The sequence below is a fragment of the Cydia amplana genome, chromosome 27 (assembly GCF_948474715.1).
Source record: "Cydia amplana chromosome 27, ilCydAmpl1.1, whole genome shotgun sequence".
Classification (NCBI taxonomy): Eukaryota; Metazoa; Arthropoda; class Insecta; order Lepidoptera; family Tortricidae; genus Cydia; species Cydia amplana.
This window is the reverse complement of record NC_086095.1, coordinates 4,369,692-4,393,645: the sequence shown is the minus strand read 5'-3', so window position 1 is coordinate 4,393,645 and position 23,954 is coordinate 4,369,692. Positions and strand designations below refer to the sequence as shown.

Here is a 23,954-nt window from a genome sequence, read left to right as displayed (position 1 = left end):
ACCCGCTCCCAGTTGGTGTGGTTGAAGAGCCGTCAAACAAAGCTTAATTAAAAATGAGGAGTACCTCAGGGTCCTATATTAGGTCCATTACTATTGCTTTATAATTTGATACAAGAACAGACAAATGGTCCGATGTCCTCCACATGTAGCTTCCTGTCGTAGCCGTCCCTGACCCGCTTCCAGTTGGTGTGGTTAAAGAGCCGTCGATCAAAGCTTAATTAAAAATGAGGGTTTCCTCAGGGTCCTATATTAGGTCCATTACAATTGCTTTATATTACAAGAACTTACGAATAGACAAAAGGTTCAACGTCCTCCACATGCAGCTTCCTGTCGTAGCCGTCTCTGACTCTCTCCCAGTTGGTGTAGTTGAAGAGATACCGTCAATTAAAAATGCGGAGTACCTCAGGGTCCTATATTAGGTCCATTACTATTGCTTTATAATTTGATACAAGAACTTACGAAAAGACAAATGGAGTCTCGTTTGACACGCCGTGGAAGACGGACGCATCTGTGCGGGCCCATTTATCCCTTAAAATTGTAAAACCCCGGGACGAAACAATAGATCCCCTGATCGCGCAGATGTGCAACTGACCGAGTTGACCGACTCACGCCGACGCGACGGTCTATGTTCCTTGACGCGACCTAGCCGCTTTATAACTATGTACTCATTTTCGCGATTTTTATCAATCTTGACGAGTGTGTACTGTGCAGTGTGTTTACATATATATAGGTATTTTTCCACGTGTGTGTGTGCAGTGTGTATCTATCATCAGTGCGTGCGACACAGGCTGACATTTGCAACAACATGTGCAGTAACTTGGCGGGTGGCCCCGGTGAGATTGTTCCAATTTGCAGATACCTACTATAATCATGCATGAATATTGCGTAAGGGTTAAGGTAGCAGTGCCCTTTACTTGAGTTTTACAGTAAAGATCGCCGCACTCGCGTTCTACATACTTCCCCACCGAATCACCCTTGGAGTCTGATGCGAGATGATTTGCGCATACGCACCGTGTTCCGTAAGGATTGCCTAATTGCGTCATTTGCGCCTAGTCACACACATACTAGGTACATATTTAAGGGCCAATAACTTGGAATTTGTGACGATGCTGGCAGCAAATAACAGGGATCATTAGATTAGACAAATGTTTCAAACCACTGGCACCTATAATGTGAATATATGTATCGGCATTACCCGGGCAGCACCAAAAGTGGTCACGGGTGAACCCAAGTTTCTCCAGCGATGTATCAAATAGGCATCTCGTATATGCAGTACGCACCGTACTAAGGTAAACGTACTTAATAGTTAATTTACTATACATTATGAGTATTCAGAGTGTTATTTTCGTAAGTTTCTTTTTATCTACGATCCTGAGAATATCAAGTCAATAAAACCAGGAGAAAGCAGCCTACAGCTTTGGCCATCTGGTGCTCAGACATCGCTCGGAGGCTTTGAATTACGGGAAACAATTTTAAACTATGGTGCAATAGGTACACAGTTTTAAAATAAAGGCCTAGTTTAGAAAAAAACAACTACGCTTCTCTTAAACGCATCTGCTGACCATATAACCATAAAAAGTACAGGCCGCTAAATTGCACAGATGAGATGAACCAAAAGATATTTTGTTAGCATTCCCGGACAAAAGCAACCAAGCCTAATGTTTGTTTAAATCTGTACAATCTTTGAACCCATAATATCTCTTACACTTTTAAATTAGTGATTTGTTTATTAAAGTGACAGTGTCTTTGTGTTTTTATTTGTGCTAATTAAAAGTGTCTGTGCCTAGTGTGGTCAAACATAAACAATCATCGAAGTGTTATTTCGGAATTGCCCAAATTATTTCTACTGCTACATGAAAAACTGGATTAGCACAAGAACAGAAATAAATGATCACTTTTCCAAGCGGGACCTGAGCCTGATGACACCTTACAAATCCAAGTCGTATCTAAGTACTAAGTTTTGGCGCACCCATAAATCGGTTATTTATGAACAATACGGATATTTATGAACATGAACGGAACAAAAGGGAACATACCTACCGTTGACAGTGTTTAGTGCATAATAAGTATGAATAATATTTGGTGGTGATTCAATTTTGTGTGATTGTATTTTGTGTTTAACCTCTAAGAGTCAAGTTGCCTTTTGTTTTGTCGCTATCTTGCAGTGTTGATTGATAAGCGTGATTATTTCTTAGTGTTGTAGTATGTAGTTGTATTAATACACACACACTATAGGTACATCGGCATTGCGCCACTCCAAAAAATCTTAGTAACCCCTAGACGTCAAATAACAACGGCAAGACAAGGTTATCTGAAGAAAAGAACCTTGAGACAATCATTTCAGGACAAGCGAGCCACTGAACGTCGTCCGTTAGGAACAACCCATAACACATGAAAGCGGAATTAAACACAACGATCGCGCCTGAAATGGCAAAAATGGGTGGGTATAGTTAAAATTTCGTAATTTCGCCATCAACACACTGAGATAAATGTTACTGATTGAAACCAAACCGGACGATCACGAGCTCACGAAACGCTAAGGACAATCTCCGTGCAAACTCGAATATTTACATAGCGAGGCGTCGCCATTGCTGCCATCATCCCGCTGTCATACAAAACCCCTACTTTACAGAAGAAACATATTGTATGGAGACTAGCAAGGCCACGGTAGAAAATACCTTCTGCATCCTCAAAGTGGCAACGGACAGTGGCGGGTAAAAAAAAACTAAGAAAATACGAAAGCCATATATGAGAAAAAGTCCTTGAAGAAAGTCAATCACGAACTCACGAAAACTGTTAATACCGAAGTCCCAGCCTGACGAGAACGACGGACCAGTGATTGAACAACCCACGTGAAAATTACAATCGGCTTCACAAAAAAACCTAAGAGCAATGAACGCAAATTAATCGCAGTCACCATCCCTTCTTACCTATATATTTACACTAGTATTTATCTATATCCCTTACACTGGGCACGATGCTGGTATTCGGTCTGGTTCTTCTACTCCCGTCAACTCCTATCCTCGACTGCACCAGCCCCACACTCCCCACCTGTATTATTGGCTCGCCGGTGTCTCGGGCAGGAAGGTCAGTTGAGCATGCCGGGGCGGCAGATAATGGGAGGAATACACGAGTAGGCCCGAATACACGCCCTAAAGTGTCATTCAATAGAATTTGCTAACTATGTAAACAAACCACAGACATACAATTCCCGCTCGCGCTTGACAGACAGCTTAAGTGTGCGAAAGGGAAGCCATCACGTATATGAACATCCCATGAGTGCGAAAAAGTCAGACTACCAATGAGAAAACGTAACCACTTTTGACTTTGACGACGGCCGCGGACGGCCAAGAGCGTATCACGGTAATTTTCTAATTGAAAAATATACACGGATTAGGACGAAAAGTATTAAATAAATTAATTCAGTGAAGATGGTGTCTTGTAGTGTGCCGGATTTCAGTGTTACAGTGCCAAATAATCCAAGCAAATATGTACTCATTTCAGAGGATTTATGATATTCCGAGCGAAATTTTCATAACGATATTTTGTCAAATTAACAGCGTAAAAGGTGTAAGAAGCCGGTTTATAAAGTTCATTATAAGTTTTTCTTCCTTTGTATGCTAATATTTTATCATATTAGTCTATAATTTAAAATATTTTGTGTAAAAACATAACCTGTTACTTTACGCTAGGGCTTGACAAAATGTTCATATGACAGTATCGATAACTTGTCGGTATATTAATAGCTATGTAATTATTTCTTCACAAGACATCATTAAGATATTAGCTTTTATAACCGACTTCAAATAATAACGCATGCATGTTATACCTTTTTGAAGGTGCTCATGTTTAGCGGTAAATTTAAACTTCACTTTCCAACACAGTAAGAGTTACATTATGATAAGTCTGCAACGATTTTGATAGCACACGCAGTGCAAGTGTTATTTATACGTCATAATGTCGTAGAATTGTAACGTTTCAAATAACACATTTGAAAAAGTAGTCGATAAACCAATCAAACATCGACAGATTATTAATATGTTGTAACATGACATCACTATTTTTGATCTCACATAGACAATTTACGCACACACTTGCATTTCATTTTTGGTCGCACTTTTGAAGATTGACAGTTGTTCTAGTCATATTAATTCTATGAAACAAACCGCCATACTAAAATTGATACTGAATGTCAATTTACTAGTAACTTTTGTTTACATAGTTAGCAAGTTCTATTGAATGACACTTTAGCTCGGAACAGGTTTGTCTGGACGGTGGTTGTTAGCATACCGTAGCATACGCCTCTGACTGACGGCCTGGATCGTGCCAGCGCGTGCATTTGAGCAAGCTCGATGAGCCTCTCCGTCCCTCCCTCTATTGTGTGACCAACGCTTCTGCGTCCTTGCAGCAGAACTGCTGGCTGGCGCAGTCACTTAACGGTAACGGTAACGGTAAGAACTTACGAAAAGACAAATGGTCCGACGGCCTCCACATGTAGCTTCCTGCCGTAGCCGTCCCTGACCCGCTGCCAGTTAGTGTAGTTGAAGAGATACCGTCAATTAAAAATGAGGAGTACCTCAAGGTCCTATATTAGGTCCATAACTATTGCCAAAGTGATTGAAAACTTACGAATATACGAATGGTCCGACGTCTTCCACATGCAGTTTCCTGTCGTAGCCGTCCCTGACCCGCTCCCAGTTGGTGTAGTTGAAGAGGTGGACCTTCATTAGGGGCTGCACGGTCGGAGCGCGCCAGAGCGAGAAGGCCATTGAGTTGTTTCTTATTACCATGTTCTGTGAACAGAAATCTTTGTATAGTTTGTATAAATATTTGATCTTTCTATGTACACATTTAGGGTCCTAGCTAAATTGGTTGTGCCATACTTACGCTTTGGAATGTCCAATTTAGCTTGAACCCTAAATGGGGTAACAATCGTGGATCGTGGTACAGTCAGCTGCAGAGAAAAGGTACCACCGCTACATAGAAGTTTGTATGCAGGGGTGGTACCTTTTCTCTGCAGCTGTACATATATTTATTTTTTATAAGTGAAAACCTGTAATTGGCTCTATAATTATAATATTGTAACTTAGTTGTTGGTTTACCATGTACATATGTAATAAAAAAAGTATAAATAATATTCTTGCTATTAGAGGTCTGGAGGTCACTAGAACTTGTATTTTAAAGTTTGACTTCATCAAATTTTATTAAGTATAACACCAGTTGAAATAATCTTGAAAACTGTTTTAGCAACAAATTAATCATTCTTCTACCAAAAAGAGGCTTTAAAAGTCAGAGATGAAGATGGACCCATATGGTGGAAAGATTTGCTGGCTATGGATAAGGTCTTGGTGGCTCCGATGGCAGAGCGCTGGAGTATCGATCCAGAGGCCGTGAGTTCAAGTCTCACCCAAGACAGTAGTTATTCCACTTTTAAATTTATTCTAAGCTTAATAGCAACGTACGCAGACGTTTCTGCTTGTTAAAAATTTTATAAAAGGAAGTCTGTCTGTCTGTCTGTTACCTCTTCACGCTTAAACCGCTGAACCGATTTAGATGAAAATTGGCATAGAGATTGTTTGAGTCTCGAGGAAGGACATAGGATAGTTTTTATCCCAGAAATCATCCCTTAATGGGGTGAAATTTTGTATGGGGACTTAACAACAACTGCACAACAAACTTTGTCGATAGGAACTGTCCCGCTCGCGTGGTGTTGAAATTTGGCATAAAGATAGTTTGAGCCCCGGGGAAGGACATAGGATAGTTTTTATGTTGGAAGTCATCATAAAGAGGGTGTGGAAGTGAGAAAATAAATGAATTGCCTGTTAATTGGTGTAAGCAATAAAGCATTATTCTCAAAATTATTGCCATTAGATTTTATCCAAGCAGGTTATACTTTAACTGCTGGAACTAATTCCACGCAGACGAAGTCGCGGGCAAACGCTAGTATATAAAATAAAAATAATAAATAAATAAGACTTTATTCAGAAAAACATAGTCATACATTTAACATTAGGTTAATAATATCTTATAAATACAGTAATAGTAAGGCTTTTTAGTGACTTCTACCTGAACTAGGAAAATCCTGTATCTCAGGTTGAAAAAAAAAATATAACTATAACTTATACTTACAGATAATATTGCATTGTTGAGGGTATTTGTGAAACAGAAGAAAACCGTCCCGATGAGGCTCAGTACGAATGTCGCAGACAGGCTCACTAGCACTGAAACAAACGAACAAACAAGTTAAGAAACAACGGGTTGCACTCAGAGAGTGCCGGCAGAAGTGAAAACTCAATGACTAGTGAAAAATGCACTATGTATAATTGAGGTTAACGCCATCGTTAGCGTTAGCGTTATAATTACTTGAAACCCCTAAGCGCATCACTGTTAGTACTCAAGTTATATTATATTAATACCAGTTAGAGCGAAACTCACTAGATGGCATTTAAATCAATAAAGAAAAACTCAATGACATTACATCTAGAGTCTGTGCGGAAAGAGAAGAGTCGGGGAATGTATGGGGCCCAATACAATCCACGACTCTTCTTTTTCCGCACAGACTCTAACAGTTTTTCGATCAGATCACATGTCCGTCTTACGGTCGTCTTACGCTGTCTCGAGTTTAACATTTTTTCCCCACCTCAAAAAGTGCACAGCGCCGCTAAAGAAGTTTTCACTTCAAAAATGGATAAGTGCGAGTAGAACGTGTCTAACAAGGGCTAGCTTAACCTCTAGCCGCCCAAAGGCCAAAAAAAGTCTGCCGTTCCATTCGAGTTTGAATTTTTATTTTGACATTACAAAATTGCGTTTATATCTTTAGTTGCAAGTTTGATGTCGGGCGGTTAAGAGATAGGTATTCTTCTATATTAAATCTATGTTTGTAAATTATCAATGTAATTAACCAATGTAATTAAATTTAGTTTATTTGTGTAGGACTTCTGTATATTTAATTATGTAAATAAATGATCCGATAGATAGGCGGCATGACTAATGAAATATTAATTAGATTCAGTATTTAATAAGGTTCCGTCACACAGGCGCGTTTTATAGCGCGTTATTTGTCCACATAGGTAGTACATAACATAGGTAGGTACTCCCAATACATCCACGGGTACTCCGCAAATATAACAGGTCGGCAGAGCAGAGCAGAAGGAGTGAAGCTGTTCTTCTCTGACTGTAGCGGTGTCCAGACGGGATCGGTCGATTTGATCAGAAATGAAATTGGCGTCAATCTCCAATTTAATCACTAATTTAAGATTTATGGCGATATTTGAGCCCTCCAAGTTAAAAAAATGCCCCAAAAGGAAAATACTAGCGTCACAAATTGGTATTCATGCGTCCACGCCCCATTTTATCGGTAATATCGGTCATAATCGGCGGACGAATTCGGCGAGCCAAATTGGCGTTTGCGCCCGCACGTCCTGATTTGATCGGACAATTTCATTAGATTGGCGAAACATTTGTCTCGTCTGGACACAGCTTGTCTTGAGCGACCTACGAAATTCTTGCCCTATGCCGGTTTGTTCTTTCTTTGCCATTTCTGTTAAATTCTCAATACAATTGTACAAACTATTTCGCCTCAATTTTTCTACATTTCAACATCACTTCGTTTACGAACTTGACAGTTTGACCACTGACACCGATAACAGATCGTACGATGGTTGTTGTGACTTACTGATTTTAAGTTTTGGTGGCGTTCACATGATAACAGGCTTTGTTATATTAGTTATCTGTGCCCAGTTCTCGGAACCCGTTATCAAGGCGAGATTTGCCTATAGCGATTTGTCTTTACGAATGTAAAAGTATTTTTTATTAAATATTGGCTTCATACTATTCATTTAAACAAAAAAAACTAAAATAACGTCCATTTTAATTTGACTGAAACTGAAGACACTGGCAGCATTTTCTCGCTGTATTGTTAGGCTGATACGTTGAACGAGAATGCTGTCAGCTTTATTGTCAAAGTAGTTTTTTATTCCGGAATCTACATGAATCTAGTATTAAACTGGATTGTGCATGAGTGGTGGGGATAACTGACAGAAAAAGATAGTCTTATGTATCTTTCAGTAGGAGTAGCAGCGAAAGCGCTATTATTGTTTGTCCTTGTCACAGTCTCACATTTTTCTTTATTTCCCACCATAAATTAGTACGGTGATTGGTCGAATTTATATGTTTTGTCCCTCACGGAGGCACGCGTAGACCACTTCTATAGGATGCTACCTTCTATGGGAATCTATAATCACAAGCCCGTGTTTCAAATAAATCAGTCAACATTCTATTGTTTAAATAAAACTATAACATAGGTAACTTAGTTTTTATACTTCTATAGACCGACTTAATTCAGATATCCTTTGTAACTGTTAATTACTTAATTCAATCAGTATCATTATTATTACGCTGCACAAACTTCTTCAATGATAATTTTAACTTGTAGTACGTGCTTTATCATGTAGCCTGTTCCATGAATGTTACAGAGAGGCAAAGCCAAAATTAAAAATATGTATCTGATTTATGAACATAACTCCTACGTTGAACGATTCCCGCGCTGTCAACTGTCAATGTCATTGTGTTTATTCATGTTAGCCTAGACCATTAGGGCTTAATAAAATATAACTTTTTTAACAGGAAATAATAGTAAATATATAATAAATATGTGAAAAAATAAAATATTAGTGTACGACAGTCCGACCAATTACAAAATTGGAAGAAAATACAAGAAGACTTAAGAAGAAAATGCTACTTTCGCGACCAAGGTCAAAGGCGGCGTCGTTTCGTGGATAGCATGACTATCCACCCGGACATGTTGCATATCAAAATAAGAATCTAGCAGGGCATGGACGTAGGTACCTACTTTTTATTTTAGGTCTGCATCATCATCTCCATCTCCGCCAGCGGCGTAGAGAAAAAAGCGATTTTCGCGTGGCGTATAAAAAGCAATCTGTGCCCTCCTCGCTCGCCAGCGACCGAATGTTTAATACGTATCTAAAATTCCGAAAGGGAAATAAACGCAAAGTAGGAAATACAGTGGACCCAGTATCAAGTGCTTATTTGTTCATGATTTTCGACGTTTGTGCTACTTGTGCATTCTGGATTTTTTGGAACACTATTCTAGCTAGGTGTATATCTGTCCGCTAACTGCACATGGTGACTGAGCTGTGCACTGCATTCTGGAGCACTATTCTAGGTGCGTCTGTCTGCTAACTGCACACGGTGGTTGTGCTGTGCACTGTGCATTCTGGAGCACTATTCTAGGTGCATCTGTCTGCTAACCGCACACGGTGGTTGCGCTGTGCACTGTGCATTCTGGAGCACTATTCTAGGTGCCTCTGTCTGCTAACTGCACACGGTGGTTGTGCTGTGCACTGTGCATTCTGGGCCACTATTATAGGTGTGTCTGTCTGCTAACTGCACATGGTGACTGAGCTATGCACTGCAATCTGGAGCACTATTCTAGGTGCATCTGTTTGTAAAATGGCTATACTAAGCTTTTTGGAGTACTAACCTAGGTATCTCTGATGATATTTGAACTTGGCAATCTTTCACATACTAATACTAGGTGTGTTCAATGCCAGTATATTTGGGACATTGTGGTGTTGTCACTTATTCCTTACTAACAGCACTGAGATATGGCTCATATCCTACCTGCCAATGGCAGTGGACTTAAGGCCACAAGTCTTGCTAGAACTGGGTTTTGTGGCCCCATGAGTTAATCAATGTGGTATGCCAAATTAGGCCGTCTCTTGATATGTACTCATCTTCAAGTAGGTGAATTAAAATAATTATTCTTATTTCAGCAAGCAAGGAATTAAGCGAGTAAATCTTGACATCGTGAGACGGAGGCACCAGAAATCTGGATATGGAAAAATCCTAATAAGACAACCTCGTTGTTTGTTTTTTCAGATGTATAATTAAGAACATTACAAAACCAGTATGACCCAAACAAGATTATGCAAAAATAATCTGCGCTGTAAAATTTTATTGGCAGCGACTTGAACTGCGGCTGGTGAGATGCTTGTCAGTAATGAATAAGGCTAAGTATTTGTTTGCTAACTGTGATGATTTAGCTCTCAATCAATTTTGTGCTGCAACCGGCTGTCGCTTTTAAGTGACTGACTTTCATTTGTGTGACTATCATCACTGAGAATCTTCGCTAAGGCAGCGGTCCTTTAAATACTATTAAAGCACAATAAATGGCATTAGAGATTTCTTTAAAACATGCTGTCGACAAGTGATATTATAAGAAAATCTAACAGAAAAACTAATAGCTTACGGCCCGGTACTTCAACTTCAAGGGCTCGATTATCAATCATATTTTCCAATGTATGTTTTGCTGTTACTATTTGTTTCATATAATAAAGTGTTCATTTAACATTACAACATACAAAAAACCCTGGTCAAAAGCAGCGATAAGGAAGCGGAGCAACACTTTCCTCTCTGCAGTCACAATGTGGTCGCACTCAAGTGACATTACAACAGCCTGTGTTCATTTAGAACAAATTCTCAAAAGCTGTGGTTTATTTAAATACACTTCTTTAATTGCAGTGACATCATATTTACAAGGATTCTGTCATACAAAATTAAATTTTTGTCTGTGCTAATACCTAGAGGTATTCCGAAATATGATCAATTCTGTAAAATTGATAGTCAAATACTAGAAAACTATGTGACTGTGATATATACTGTGTGTATATGCCTATGATGTCCTTATAAAATAATGTACACTTTATACAGTTTAATATTGACTTCAATATTTTCTCTACCAAATCCTAAGAGAAATAAATACAGATACCTATAGAAGAAGTAAATTTATTGCAACTAAGCAGTTTAAGTCAACAGGGAATTGGAACTGTTATGAAACTAATGAAGTAATGACATAAGTCCTTTTATTAGACTATTAGACTAGGTGTCGATATGTGTCAGACCTTTCATGAAGTGTCTAAGATCTAGAGGTCACATAATGAGCAATTGTTTAGATTATATATCTATTGTTGAAGCTTATTATTATAAATGTTATTTATACCATGTAGGTGCATACATATACAAGATACACTTAATTAGTCTTGATACCATTACCTATATGGAGCTATAATCAAATGAAATTAGCTCCTTAGTACTTACCTCAGAAAGCTGGGTAATACTACAATTATTTCTTTAGCCGATAAGGATAAATACAAACTTAAACAACAGATAAAGTCCTTTATATATTGGTCACATTGTAATTAGTTTTAATGAACTTTGCTCATATAAATGGGTTGTTGTACCTATAACTACAAGTTATAGGTACCTATAACTACAAGTTATAGATATTTAAGTTTGGCTAATGAATATGGTTATGTGTGTATTTAAAGAGCTGAATAGATAAAAGTACCTATACTGAATTTCGTATATTTTAAAGAAATACAATGCCAATATATCACCTAGTGTGACATAATTTGGTGGCTAATTAAAATAAAGGGTTATAAATATATATTTTTTCCAGATATTTAATTACTTACGGTAATACTTACACCCGTGTGGAAATTATTAAATAAGCCTAATAGAATGAATTAGGTACATTAATTTTGTTCAGGTTATGGTGGTCTTGTTTATGTTTAAAGACCCTCTTTTCCGGTTTACCACACTGAGATACATCTGAGAGAAGACAACACAGCTATCGCAATTATTTATAAACCGGTGAAATGAAATACAGTATTTTTTATGTCTAGGAACATTAGCAGTGGTGTGAAAAGAGAAATTACAATATTCTACTTAAATGCTATATGTGCTTTAAGTGTCATAAGCTGATTGAGAGAAAATAATGTAAGATTTCAGATTTAACGCAAATTAAATTTGAAATTCTTACAACATTTTGGAAATCCATATACCTCACGAGTTATTGGTTATTATATAAATATCCTGGTGAAGTAACCCAGATGTTTTTTCTACATAAGTAGATGCTTTTGCAAAAAATATTTTATCTATGTTTTCCTTCCAACTGAAACGAAATCTAAGGTATTAAAATTTAGGAAAAGTAGAAGGCATCAAGGCACGGTCATTGTAACTACTCAGTTTACAAAATATTTACACGCATATGTACATATAATTGTATAAGATTTGCGCCCCAACTCTCATTTATAAAAACATATTTTATTAACTGGTTTCAAGTTTCAACAGCGGTTACCCCATTATCCATTATCCTGGTTACCCCAGTGTTATCCAGGAAGTGCCATCAGCCATCACTGAAGGAGAAGAGGAAGAGGAGAAAGGAGTACAGTACGGTGTAATCCCTTGCGCCCAACACCGTCAAGCACACACACACACACAGTACACACTTGAAATACTGGTGTATGTTATGTAAAAATAATTACATTAATTATTTTATGGCATCTGTTTCAGAAGTGCTTGCCGTTTTTAATAGCATTATGTAATGAGGGTATAGATGTGTAAATAATTGTAAATCTGCTCTTGTGCTTTTATTGGGGAATAGGCTCTCCTCAAATGATAGAATTGAACACTTTATGAAGAACGTTTTTTCGATTACACCAAACTCAACCTTAAAGTGTGACCTAGTACCCTTAATCGGTCTTAAATTATTTATTAACAATGTCACCAACTAATGAAAATCATTCATTACAGGATTAAGAAAAAGTAAAAAATTACTTTATCACTTTTATTAGCTGTTGTGATTGTACCTATACAACGTGCAAACCCTGTCCTTGAAAAAATATCAAACTTTACTGTTATTCTGATTGATAAATTTCAGCAACCCTTGCTATCCATAGCATTAATTTTTTCAGGGAAAACACTAATTTCAAATTGAATGAGGTGTAAAACATTGATTACCTGTATATATAAATAACGAACAATAATATTCGTGATGGTAGTTAACTTGTTAGTGATTATTTATTGCCCTCAGAATCATGAAAAAATCACTTCCCAAACGATTTGTAGAGGGATTACATAAGTCAACTCTTAAAGATTTGTATTGATATATTTTTATTTTCATCACCTATTTAACCTGTTATGTGTTGTGTCAACCGTAAATCGTTTAGGAGTTGGTGGAAGAAAAACATCAAGGTGGAGTGATTCTTGTAATGATTTTTCTCAATTTCATAATCATGGTTCCATCCAATAATTTTGGTAAATCCTTACTATGATAAATGAGAAAATAAGTGTTACTTAAAGGTGTAACCAACAATAACACACTGCCAAGAGTTGCTTATAGTTGTTGTATTCGCCAACAGATGCATCTCATGCTATCCTTTGATTTCTTTCCTATAATAATTAAGTTGTATGTGGTATTTGGTGGTATAAATGAAAATACTTACCTATTAATAAATAAGGATCAAATTATTTTTGTTTCAACTATCTATACTATACGATAGACAGTTTGATGAAATGATATCACTAGATCTCTAAATAATGTTGTAAACTAAATATACATACCTATATTTTGAAAATAGTTAATGATAACTAAAAAGGTACCTAATTTAAAATGAAATAATAAATCATTGTTAATCAATGATTTCATTGTTGTAATACAAAGCCAAAACAAACTTTGAATACTTATCTCTAAACATCTACAAGTTAAAATTATCATTGAAGAAGTTTGTGCAGCGTAATAATAATTGGAAATTAAACGAACTTACCTGTAAGTGAAGTTCATTTCAATTATATTAGCTGCACAAACTTCGAAATGATAACCCATCCCACCCAGTACCCACGTTGTCCTGAGACAACCAGGGATTCGTGTACCTATAATCCCTGTCAAAGTTATGGCAATATTGGCTTTGCTGAATTGGGGGCCAAGTTGTTCCATCTATTGGCATATTCACTGCCAGCGTGAGCTAAAAGCATAGCGGATACCATATGTTTTTTCCGCTTTGTAGCGATAAGTACCTAAGAATAGAGAATCCTAGCGGGCTACTGGCAGTGAAAGTGTTATGTCTTGGCTTGTTACTCTAAACTAAATGACATTGACAGTTGACAGCGCGGGAATCGTTCAACGTAGGAGTTATGTTCATAAATCAGATACATATTTTTAATTTTGGCTTTGCCTCTCTGTAACATTCATGGAACAGGCTACATGATAAAGCACGTACTACAAGTTAAAATTATCATTTCGAAGTTTGTGCAGCTAATATAATTGAAATGAACTTCACTTACAGGTAAGTTCGTTTAATTTCCAATTATATTTTATGATGCTTACACTCATTAACAATACAAATTGATACCAATCGTAAACATGCCGTAACTTTTTATTCAATGTCTGCATGTCTAGTAAGAATTATTACTATTTGTGATTAATATGTAATTACGTATGTATCTATTATCAATGTCTTCTGATTTCTTATACCTAATTACTTAATTAAATGTAAACTTTTTTATTGCGTTATATTGTTAGCGATTTAACAAAATTGAATGAAGTCCTAAACGAACTAAATTGAAAATGTCTTAAAAACTTTAACCCGATTAAGTTTTTCGTAAAAAAATACCTTTCAAAGTCGGTTAAAAATTTAGCTTAGACGAATCAAGAACTACGTAGCATGCGATTTTTGTTAGGTACATTGCGGCATTTGGCCGATCGACTGATTTTATTGTACAATTACAATCGCCATCAGATATATCAGAGCGGCCAAGGTGCTTACAAATATCTGAACACGCCTCTATCTATTGTCAATGCGTTAAGTGCGTGTTCAGATATTTTTGAGCACCTCGGCCGCTCCGATATATCTGATGGCGACTGTACATACTCTGTGTAGTTAACAATGTATCGAATATTGCATGCAATTTCTCGCACCGTGTAAAAGGGGCTTAAGTATCATCGACAACACCTTATTACAAAAGGCATAAGGCATAAGTTTGGATGTCACTTGCGTCCTAAGAAGCTTGGGATAGTTGGGATATACGTATTCGATATATAAGACATATTTGTGGCATTTTGTATGTATATAGTCTGCATATGTTAATAATAATAACCATGACATAGCAAGCTAATGTAGGGTATGTAAATAAGTAAAAATCCCAGAAAACCCTACAAAAGTGGCTTCGGATAACAGTACCATGGAACATGCTAATATTTATAACCATGGGCGTACCTACAGAGTTTAAGCACAGAATATAATATGTAACAGTTACACATGTAATAATTATTTACCATCGTATTTTCTCGGAAACGTTTGTTTGTTAGTATGTCATGCTACTTCAGTCAACCTCAGTACTTTTTGTACCGCGACTGACTGAAATAGCAAGACACGTTCGTACGTTTTCGTGAAAATATGATGGCAAATAATTATGCACTACATTTGTAGGTACATACGTCGAATGGAGGTCCCTATGACAGTTAATTATTATATGGAGTAGCTGTCACGTAAAAAGTTTATAGACATTTTTTTATGTTCACACATTAATTTATTTAGAAATGTAACATTTAATTAATAAAAATATGGTTAAACATATTGCTTTTGAATCTATTTTTTAAATTAAGCTTAACCAAGAGACTTGTAGGAACTGTCATAGGGGCCATCATTATAGAAGGTACGAGTAGGTACCTAATTTTTTTTTTAAGTTAGTTTAAGTTAATTACTTTTCAAGGCAAGAGGTACAAAAAGCAACACTCTTAGGGGCCCACTGATTAACAGTCCGCCAGACGATATCGGCCTATCAGTTGATGGGAACTATCGTACGGCGGACTGGTACCGTAAAATGGGGTGAGTAGGGTCAAAACTGACATGTAAACCTCGATAACATTTTATTTTTACATATGCAAACTGAATGGTGTATACAGGGTGGCCAAAAAGTCGTGGATCAAACGAAATAAAACTAACTTCATTGCACGAAAAGTTATGAATTTTAGTTTTTTCTTCAATGAATACAATTTTTGTAGTATTGATACATCATCTAGTCACAATTCAACATCTTTTGTTTTATTGCTTTTAACCTGTCAAATCCCACGATGTGACGTCACCATAAGCGTTCTGGCTCATATTAATCAATTTATTTTTTATTGAGTAAATTGTAAAAAAAACTCGGTAGTTTCATAAAAAAAAATCATAACTTTTCGTGCAATGAAGTTATGGCCATGCTGTAGAAAGATTTTTTGTTGGAAATTACCTCCTTTATCTCCCTGTTTCGTTTGATCCACGACTTTTTGGCCACCCTGTATAATAAGTGTTTCGGACGTTTGTATTTTATTTTTTATTTTATTGTGGGTAGTTCCATTTCATAACTTTGACGAACAGGAAATCCCACCTCACCCCGTAGTCCCTCGTAATTGGGGTGAGATGGGATTTCATACAAAGGTGATTTTGGAAAATTGTTGGATCGATTTTTTTATTATGAATATTACTATAGCTCCTTTTTAAATTGGAATACATTATTTTTGTAGCTGTAGCTTTAAAATCCCATCTCACCCCCCTTTCATCCCTTCTCTCCCCATTCATAACCCAATTCTCCCCGCTAATCCTACTCACCCCATTTTACGGTAATCAGTGAGCCCCTTTACTGTCCATCGGTGGGCCTTATGCCTTTTGTAATAAGGTTTACGAACTGTCAGTTGGGCGATGTTACAGTCGCCATCAGATATATCGGAGCGGCTGAGGCGCTCACAAATATCTGAACCTGAACACGCCTCTATTGTCAGGGCGTTAGAGTGCGTGTTCAGATATTGTGAACACCTTGGCCGCTCAGATATATCTGATGGCGACTGTGCAAAATTCTCATATTATTATCCTTCCTTGAGATGGAAAACAGTGTCCGAGTCACACGAAACCCTTTAATCATGAGAAACTGTTCTTAACACCATGTGATTATATATGACGTTATCTATGAAAAGGGACCTTATTGTCGATGGCGGTCACGCCATTATTAACGATGCTCCGATATAAATATAATGCCGCGCGACGCTGTGCGGCGTAAGCGCCATCGACAATAAGGTCCCTTTTCATAGATAATGCCCCATATTTACTGAATAAAATTTTCTAGTGGAAAATGCCGCCAAGTTCTGTTTAAATGTAATGAAAGTGGCATAACTTTTATTCTGACCTGGGGCCCGTTTCTCAAAAGCTTGTAACTTGTAATACAAGTGGAAGTCCCTTTTTGACAGCTTTTGTTAGAAAGAGACTTCCACTTGTATTACAAGTTACAAGCTTTTGAGAAACGGGCCCCTGGGCCCTGTTCGATGAAAGGTATTAATATCAAAAATAAATGTGACGTCCCACGGGTAAAGGTACCTTATGGCGGTTGGCGCCTACGCTATTATTAACGCCGCTCCAATACAATTGCGGTGCTATGCGACGTAAGCGCCAAGTGCCATAAGGTACCTTTTCCCTTGGAACGTCACAAATGAGGATTCCGTGCAAACTTTTATCCCATGTAACTATAAACACGAAAGTTTAATTGTGTACAATGCCATCTATCGACAAATTGTACAGCTTAAGCTCTTTGAAATGATACCCCACTCGACCTAGTGGTAGTAAGGTAAACGTACTGGTCCTCGACGCGGTCCCAGTACACGTAATCTTGAAACTTAAGTCATTGTCAATAGAGGTGACAGCAGGGTGTCATCTATTGGGAATTAGCATGTCGAGCACTAGTACGTTTACTTTAACTAGAATTTGAAATTTAAAAAAATATGGTTGTCTGTAAAGTCGGTTTACGGACGATTATTTTGCGTGATAACGTCATAAGAAAACATTGATGAAAAATTGCATACTTTTATACGTTACCATGGAGATCTGTCCACAACGTTACCATGGAGATCCGTCCACAACGTTACCATGGAGATCTGTCCACAACGTGACACTTTTTCGTGCATGCTACCGGAGTTCATCGATTTATGAGACGTTATCACGTCAATAATAAACTGTGGAATGAACTGTCGCCCGTGGTACATACCTATTAAAATCTGCGATCGACCCATTTAAAAGTTTAAAAAGATTTTTTCAAAAACTTGGCTAGCAACTCTACAGCGGCGATCTATAATTACCCGCAGACACGAGGAAGTCCAGTCATACACTAACTGCAGTACTGTAACAGATACTTAACTGATCATCTGTAGACCTTATTCTTTTGAAATAAGGTTTAAAAGTTGTCAATTAAAATTGAGCCTTTATAAGACAAGGCAGAAGGAATACTCGAATATCTCCCACAATGAATTTGAACTTTATTTCAATGTGATAGGGTTCAATTGAAAGTGTAAGGGTTAATTTTGTTGATAGTACCTTATTAGCATCAATGTCTTAGTGAAGATTACTGAAGATGTAATTGTTCGGATGTATTATAATTATCTATAGCTATAGGCAGGTATTATTAGGTATCAGGCGGTAAACAGCACAGCGTTACACTTGTTATGCTCTGTTTTTAACAAGCTTTTATTAGGTCGACCTGTATGTAACTATGTAATGGAATCTTGCAAGTTAAATTTGATCCACTTCCCGGTTTCCGATTGAGCTGAAACTTTGCATACACTTGTAAGTCGGGTTACAATGCAATATTATGGTACCATCGAGCTGATCTGATGATGGAGACAGGAGGTGGCCATAGGAACTCGACCTGTATGTAACTAAAATGTAATGGAATCTTGCAAGTTAAATTTGATCCACTTCCCGGTTTCCGATTGAGCTGAAATTTTGCATACACATGTAAGTCAGGTGACAATGCAATATTATGGTACCATCGAGCTGATCTGATGATGCACTTTTTGAGGTGGGGAAAAAAATGTTTTATTAATATAAACTCGAGACAGCGTAAGACGATCACGTGACCGTCACGTGATCGAAAAACAGTTACATGTAATGTCATTGAGTTTTTCTTTATTGATTTAAATGCCATCATAATCATAATCATTTATTTGCACATAAAAAGGGTTTTACATACAGGTGTTATAAAGTTACATTTCCAAGCCTTTCTAGTGATTCTAGTGAGTTTCGCTCTAACTGGTATTAATATAACTCGAGTAATAAGAGTGATGTGCTTAGTGGATTCAAGTAATTAAAGCTAACGCTAGATAGCGTTAACCTCCATTATACAGCATAGTGCATTTTGCACTAGTCATTGAGTTTTCACTTCTGCCGGCACTCCCTGAGTGCAACCCGTTGTTTTTTAAAAGTAAGTATCCGTCGTTTTGAAGTCACGTTTCATACTCAGTCTCCTAACGACTAATCATTCACTGTTCCCATGTTGACGCGTAGGTACTATATGACTTGCGATATGCAAACGTGAACTGGCAGTTTAGACCTTATTTTAATGATATAAGGTGTTTAATTAAGTGGGTTACAGCGGTCAACAATTAGCCAAGCTGAAGTGGCAATTAAAAGTTTAGTGCAGGCTCCTAGAAATGTGTCTAGATATTTAATAGGGTGTTAGACCGATAAGTCGAATCAGCTACTTTTTTAGGGTTCCGTACCCAAAGGGTAAACACGGGACCCTATTACTAATAAGACTCCACTGTCCGTCTGTCTGTCACCAGGCTGTATCTCATGAACCGTGATAGCTAGACAGTTGAAATTTTCACAGTAGACGTATTTCTGTTGCCGGTATAACAACAAATACTAAAAAGTACGGAACCCTCGGTGGGCAAATCCGACGCGCAATTGTCCGGTTTTTTTCTTTTAAAGGTCAATTCTACCAGCCACCATAAGGAAACAACTCAAAATTTGCATTTGATTACTTTACCACACATGTGGATAAAATGGCGTGGTGAAAAAATTTAGCTTAAGTAAATAAAATTATTATAAGTACTAGCTGTTGCCCGCGACTTCGTACGCGTGGATTTGTATATTGGTGGTTATATATTCTACATTAGCTTAGAACATTATGCAGCAAGAGATTGCGGTAGGACGGTTAATCATTTCTTAATTATTAATATTATACAATGCATGAGACTTGTCTTTCACAACCTACTAAGTTTCAAGCCCCTAACTGAATAAAATTGTCCTCGATATAATCCCTCTAAACCCCCTTAGAAGATTTTCAGTAATAAAACCTACTACCTAACTACCTATTTACGAAGTTTCAAGTTCCTAGCTTTAAATACAATTTGCACCCTAAGACGAACTTTCATCCCCTTTTTAACCCCCTTAGGGGTTGAATTTCCAAAAACGTTGCAATTACTTTTTTTGTAATCGGCTATTATGCCTTTCTAAGAAGTTTCAAAGCATTTGTAATGGATTCAAACATTCAACCCCTGTTTAACCCTGTTAGGGGATGAATTATACAAAACGCTGAAATTTCTTTTCCTGTATTTTAATAATATCCCGAAAAACAAAGATTCAAGTCCCGCGTTCGAAAAAATATTTGATATCCATACAAACTTTCAACCCCTTTTTCACCACTTTAGGGGATGAATATTCAATAACGCTGAAATTAGTTTTCTTGTATTTTAATAACATATATATTTACGAAGTTTCAAGTTCCTAGCTTAAAATAAAATTTGAACTCCATACAAAATTTCAACCCCTTTTTAACCCTGTTAGGGGATTTACAAAACGCTGAAATAACTTTCCCTGTCTTCTAATAATATCCCCAAATACAAAGATTCAAGTCCCGCACTTTCAAAAATATTTGATATACGTACAAATTTTCAACCCCATGTTTTACCACCTTGGGGGATGAATTTATAAAAACGCTGAAATTTGTTTTCTTGTATCTTAATTCAATACCTTTTTGCAAAGTTTCAAGTTCCTAGCTTAAAATAAAATTTGCACCTTAAGACGAACTTTCATCCCCTTTTTAACCCCCTTAGGGGTTGAATTTCCAAACACGTTGCAATTACTTTTTTTTGTAATCGGCTATTATGCCTTTCTAAGAAGTTTCAAAGCATTTGTAATGGATTCAAACTTTCAACCCCTGTTTAACCCTGTTAGTGGATGAATTTTACAAAACGCTGAAATTACTTTTCCTGTATTTTAATAATATCCCGAAATACAAAGATTCAAGTCCCGCGTTCGAAAAAATGTTTGATATCCATACAAATTTTCAACCCCTTTTTAACCCTGTTAGGGGATTTACAAAACGCTGAAATAACTTTTCCTGTCTTCTAATAATATCCCCAAATACAAAGATTCAAGTCCCGCACTTTCAAAAATATTTGATATCCGTACAAATTTTCAACCCCATGTTTTACCACCTTGGGGAATGAATTTTTAAAAACGCTGAAATTTGTTTTCTTGTATCTTAATTCAATACCTTTTTGCAAAGTTACAAGTTCCTAACTTAAAATAAAATTTGTACCTTAAAACGAACTTTCATCGCCTTTTTAACCCCCTTAGGGGTTGAATTTCCAAAAGCGTTGCAATTACTTTTTTTTGTAATCGGCTATTATGCCTTTCTAAGAAGTTTCAAAGGATTTGTAATGGATTCAAACTTTCAACCCCTGTTTAACCCTGTTAGGGGATGAATTATACAAAACGCTGAAATTACTTTTCCTGTATTTTAATAATATCCCGAAATACAAAGATTCAAGTCCCGCGTTCGAAAAAATGTTTGATATCCATACAAACTTTCAACCCCTTTTTCACCACTTTAGGGGATGAATATTCAAAAACGCTGAAATTACTTTTCTTGTATTTTAATAACATATATTTTTACGAAGTTTCAAGTTCCTAGCTTAAAATAAAATTTGAACTCCATACAAACTTTCAACCCCTTTTTAACCCTGTTAGGGGATGAATTTTACAAAACGCTGAAATAACTTTCCCTGTCTTCTAATAATATCCCAAAATACAAAGATTCAAGTCCCACACTCTCAAAAATATTTGATATCCGTACAAATTTTCAACCCCATGTATTACCACCTTGGGGGATGAATTTTTAAAAACGCTGAAATTTGTTTTCTTGTATCTTAATTCAATACCTTTTTGCAAAGTTTCAAGTTCCTAGCTTAAAATAAAATTTGCACCCTAAGACGAACTTTTATCCCCTTTTTAACCCCCTTAGGGGTTGAATTTCCAAACACGTTGCAATTACTTTTTTTTGTAATCGGCTATTATGCCTTTCTAAGAAGTTTCAAAGCATTTGTAATGGATTCAAACTTTCAACCCCTGTTTAACCCTGTTAGTGGATGAATTTTACAAAACGCTGAAATTACTTTTCCTGTATTTTAATAATATCCCGAAATACAAAGATTCAAGTCCCGCGTTCGAAAAAATGTTTGATATCCATACACATTTTCAACCCCTTTTTCACCACTTTAGGGGATGAATATTCAAAAACGCTGAAATTAGTTTTCTTGTATTTTAATAACATATATTTTTTTGAAGTTTCATGTTCCTAGCTTAAAATAAAATTTGAACGCCATACAAATTTTCAACCCCTTTTTAACCCTGTTAGGGGATGAATTTTACCAGACGCTGAAATAACTTTTCCTTTCTTCTAATAATATTCCCAAATACAAAGATTCAAGTCCCGCACTCTCAAAAATATTTGATATCCGTACAAATTTTCAACCCCATGTTTTATCACCTTGGGGGATGAATTTTTAAAAACGCTGAAATTTGTTTTCTTGTATCTTAATTCAATACCTATTTGCAAAGGTTCAAGTTCCTAGCTTAAAATAAAATTTGCACCCTAAGACGAACTTTCATCCCCTTTTTAACCCCCTTAGGGGTTGAATTTCCAAAAACGTTGCAATTACTTTTTTTTGTTATCGGCTATTATGCCTTTCTAAGAAGTTTTAAAGCATTTGTAATGGATTCAAACTTTCAACCCCTGTTTAACCCTGTTAGGGGATGAATTTTACAAAACGCTGAAATTACTTTTCCTGTATTTTAATAATATCCCCAAATACAAAGATTTAAGTCCCGTACTCTCAAAAAATCTCCGTACAAATTTTCAACCCCTTTTTTACCACCTTGGGGGATGAATTTTTAAAAACGCTGAAATTAGTTTTCTTGTTTTTTAATTTAATACCTTTTTACGAAGTTTCAAGGTCCTAGCTTCAAATAAAATTTGCACCCCAGGACAAAGTTTCATCCCCTTTTTTACCCCCTTAGAGGTTGAATTACCTAAAACGTCGCAATTACTTTTTTTTGTAATCGGCTATTACGCCTTTCTAAGAAGTTTCAAAGCATTTGTATTGGATTCAAACTTTCAACCCCTTTTTAACCCTGTTAGGGGATGAATTTTCAAAAACACTGAAATTACTTTTCCCGTCTTATAATAATATCCCCATATACAAAGTTTCAAGTCTAACACTCACAAAAATATTTGATCTCCATACAAACTTTCAACCCCTTTTTCACCACCTTGGGGGATGAATTTTCGAAAAGGCAGAAATTAATTTTCTTGTTTTTTAATATAGTACATTTTTACGAAGTTTCAAGGTCCTAGCTTAAAATAAAATTTGCACCCCAGGACAAAGTTTCATCCCCTTTTTTACCCCCTTAGAGGTTGAATTACCTAAAACATCGCAATTACTTTTTTTTTGTCATCGGCTATTATGCCTTTCTAAGAAGTTTCAAAGCATTTGTAATGGATTCAAACTTTCAACCCCTTTTTAACCCTGTTAGGGGATGAATTTTCAAAAACGCTGAAATTACTTTTCCCGTCTTATAATAATATCCCCACATACAAAGTTTCAAGTCCAACACTCACAAAAATATTTGATCTCCATACAAACTTTCAACCCCTTTTTCACCACCTTGGGGGATGAATTTTCGAAAACGCAGAAATTAATTTTCTTGTTTTTTAATATAGTACATTTTTACGAAGTTTCAATGTCCTAGCTTAAAATAAAATTTGCACCCCAGGACAAAGTTTCATCCCCTTTTTTACCCCCTTAGAGGTTGAATTACCTAAAACGTCGCAATTACTTTTTTTTGTCATCGGCTATTATGCCTTTCTAAGAAGTTTCAAAGCATTTGTAATGGATTCAAACTTTCAACCCCTTTTTAACCCTGTTAGGGGATGAATTTTCAAAAACGCTGAAATTACTTTTCCCGTCTTATAATAATATCCCCATATACAAAGTTTCAAGT

At 36.5% G+C, this 23,954-nt stretch overlaps 1 protein-coding gene across 2 annotated transcripts in view; it reads right to left on the bottom strand.

The window, feature by feature from the left end:
• Window positions 1-23,954, bottom strand: part of LOC134660584 (scavenger receptor class B member 1-like) — an 83,557-nt gene that overhangs the window by 43,817 nt on the left and 15,786 nt on the right. For both annotated transcript variants that reach the window (XM_063516363.1, XM_063516364.1), the window contains exons 2-3: window positions 6,130-6,221; window positions 4,630-4,793 (exon numbers count right to left, since the gene is read on the bottom strand). In XM_063516363.1, coding sequence (XP_063372433.1) covers window positions 4,630-4,793; window positions 6,130-6,221 — 256 coding nt within the window. The remainder of the gene's footprint in view (window positions 1-4,629; window positions 4,794-6,129; window positions 6,222-23,954) is intronic.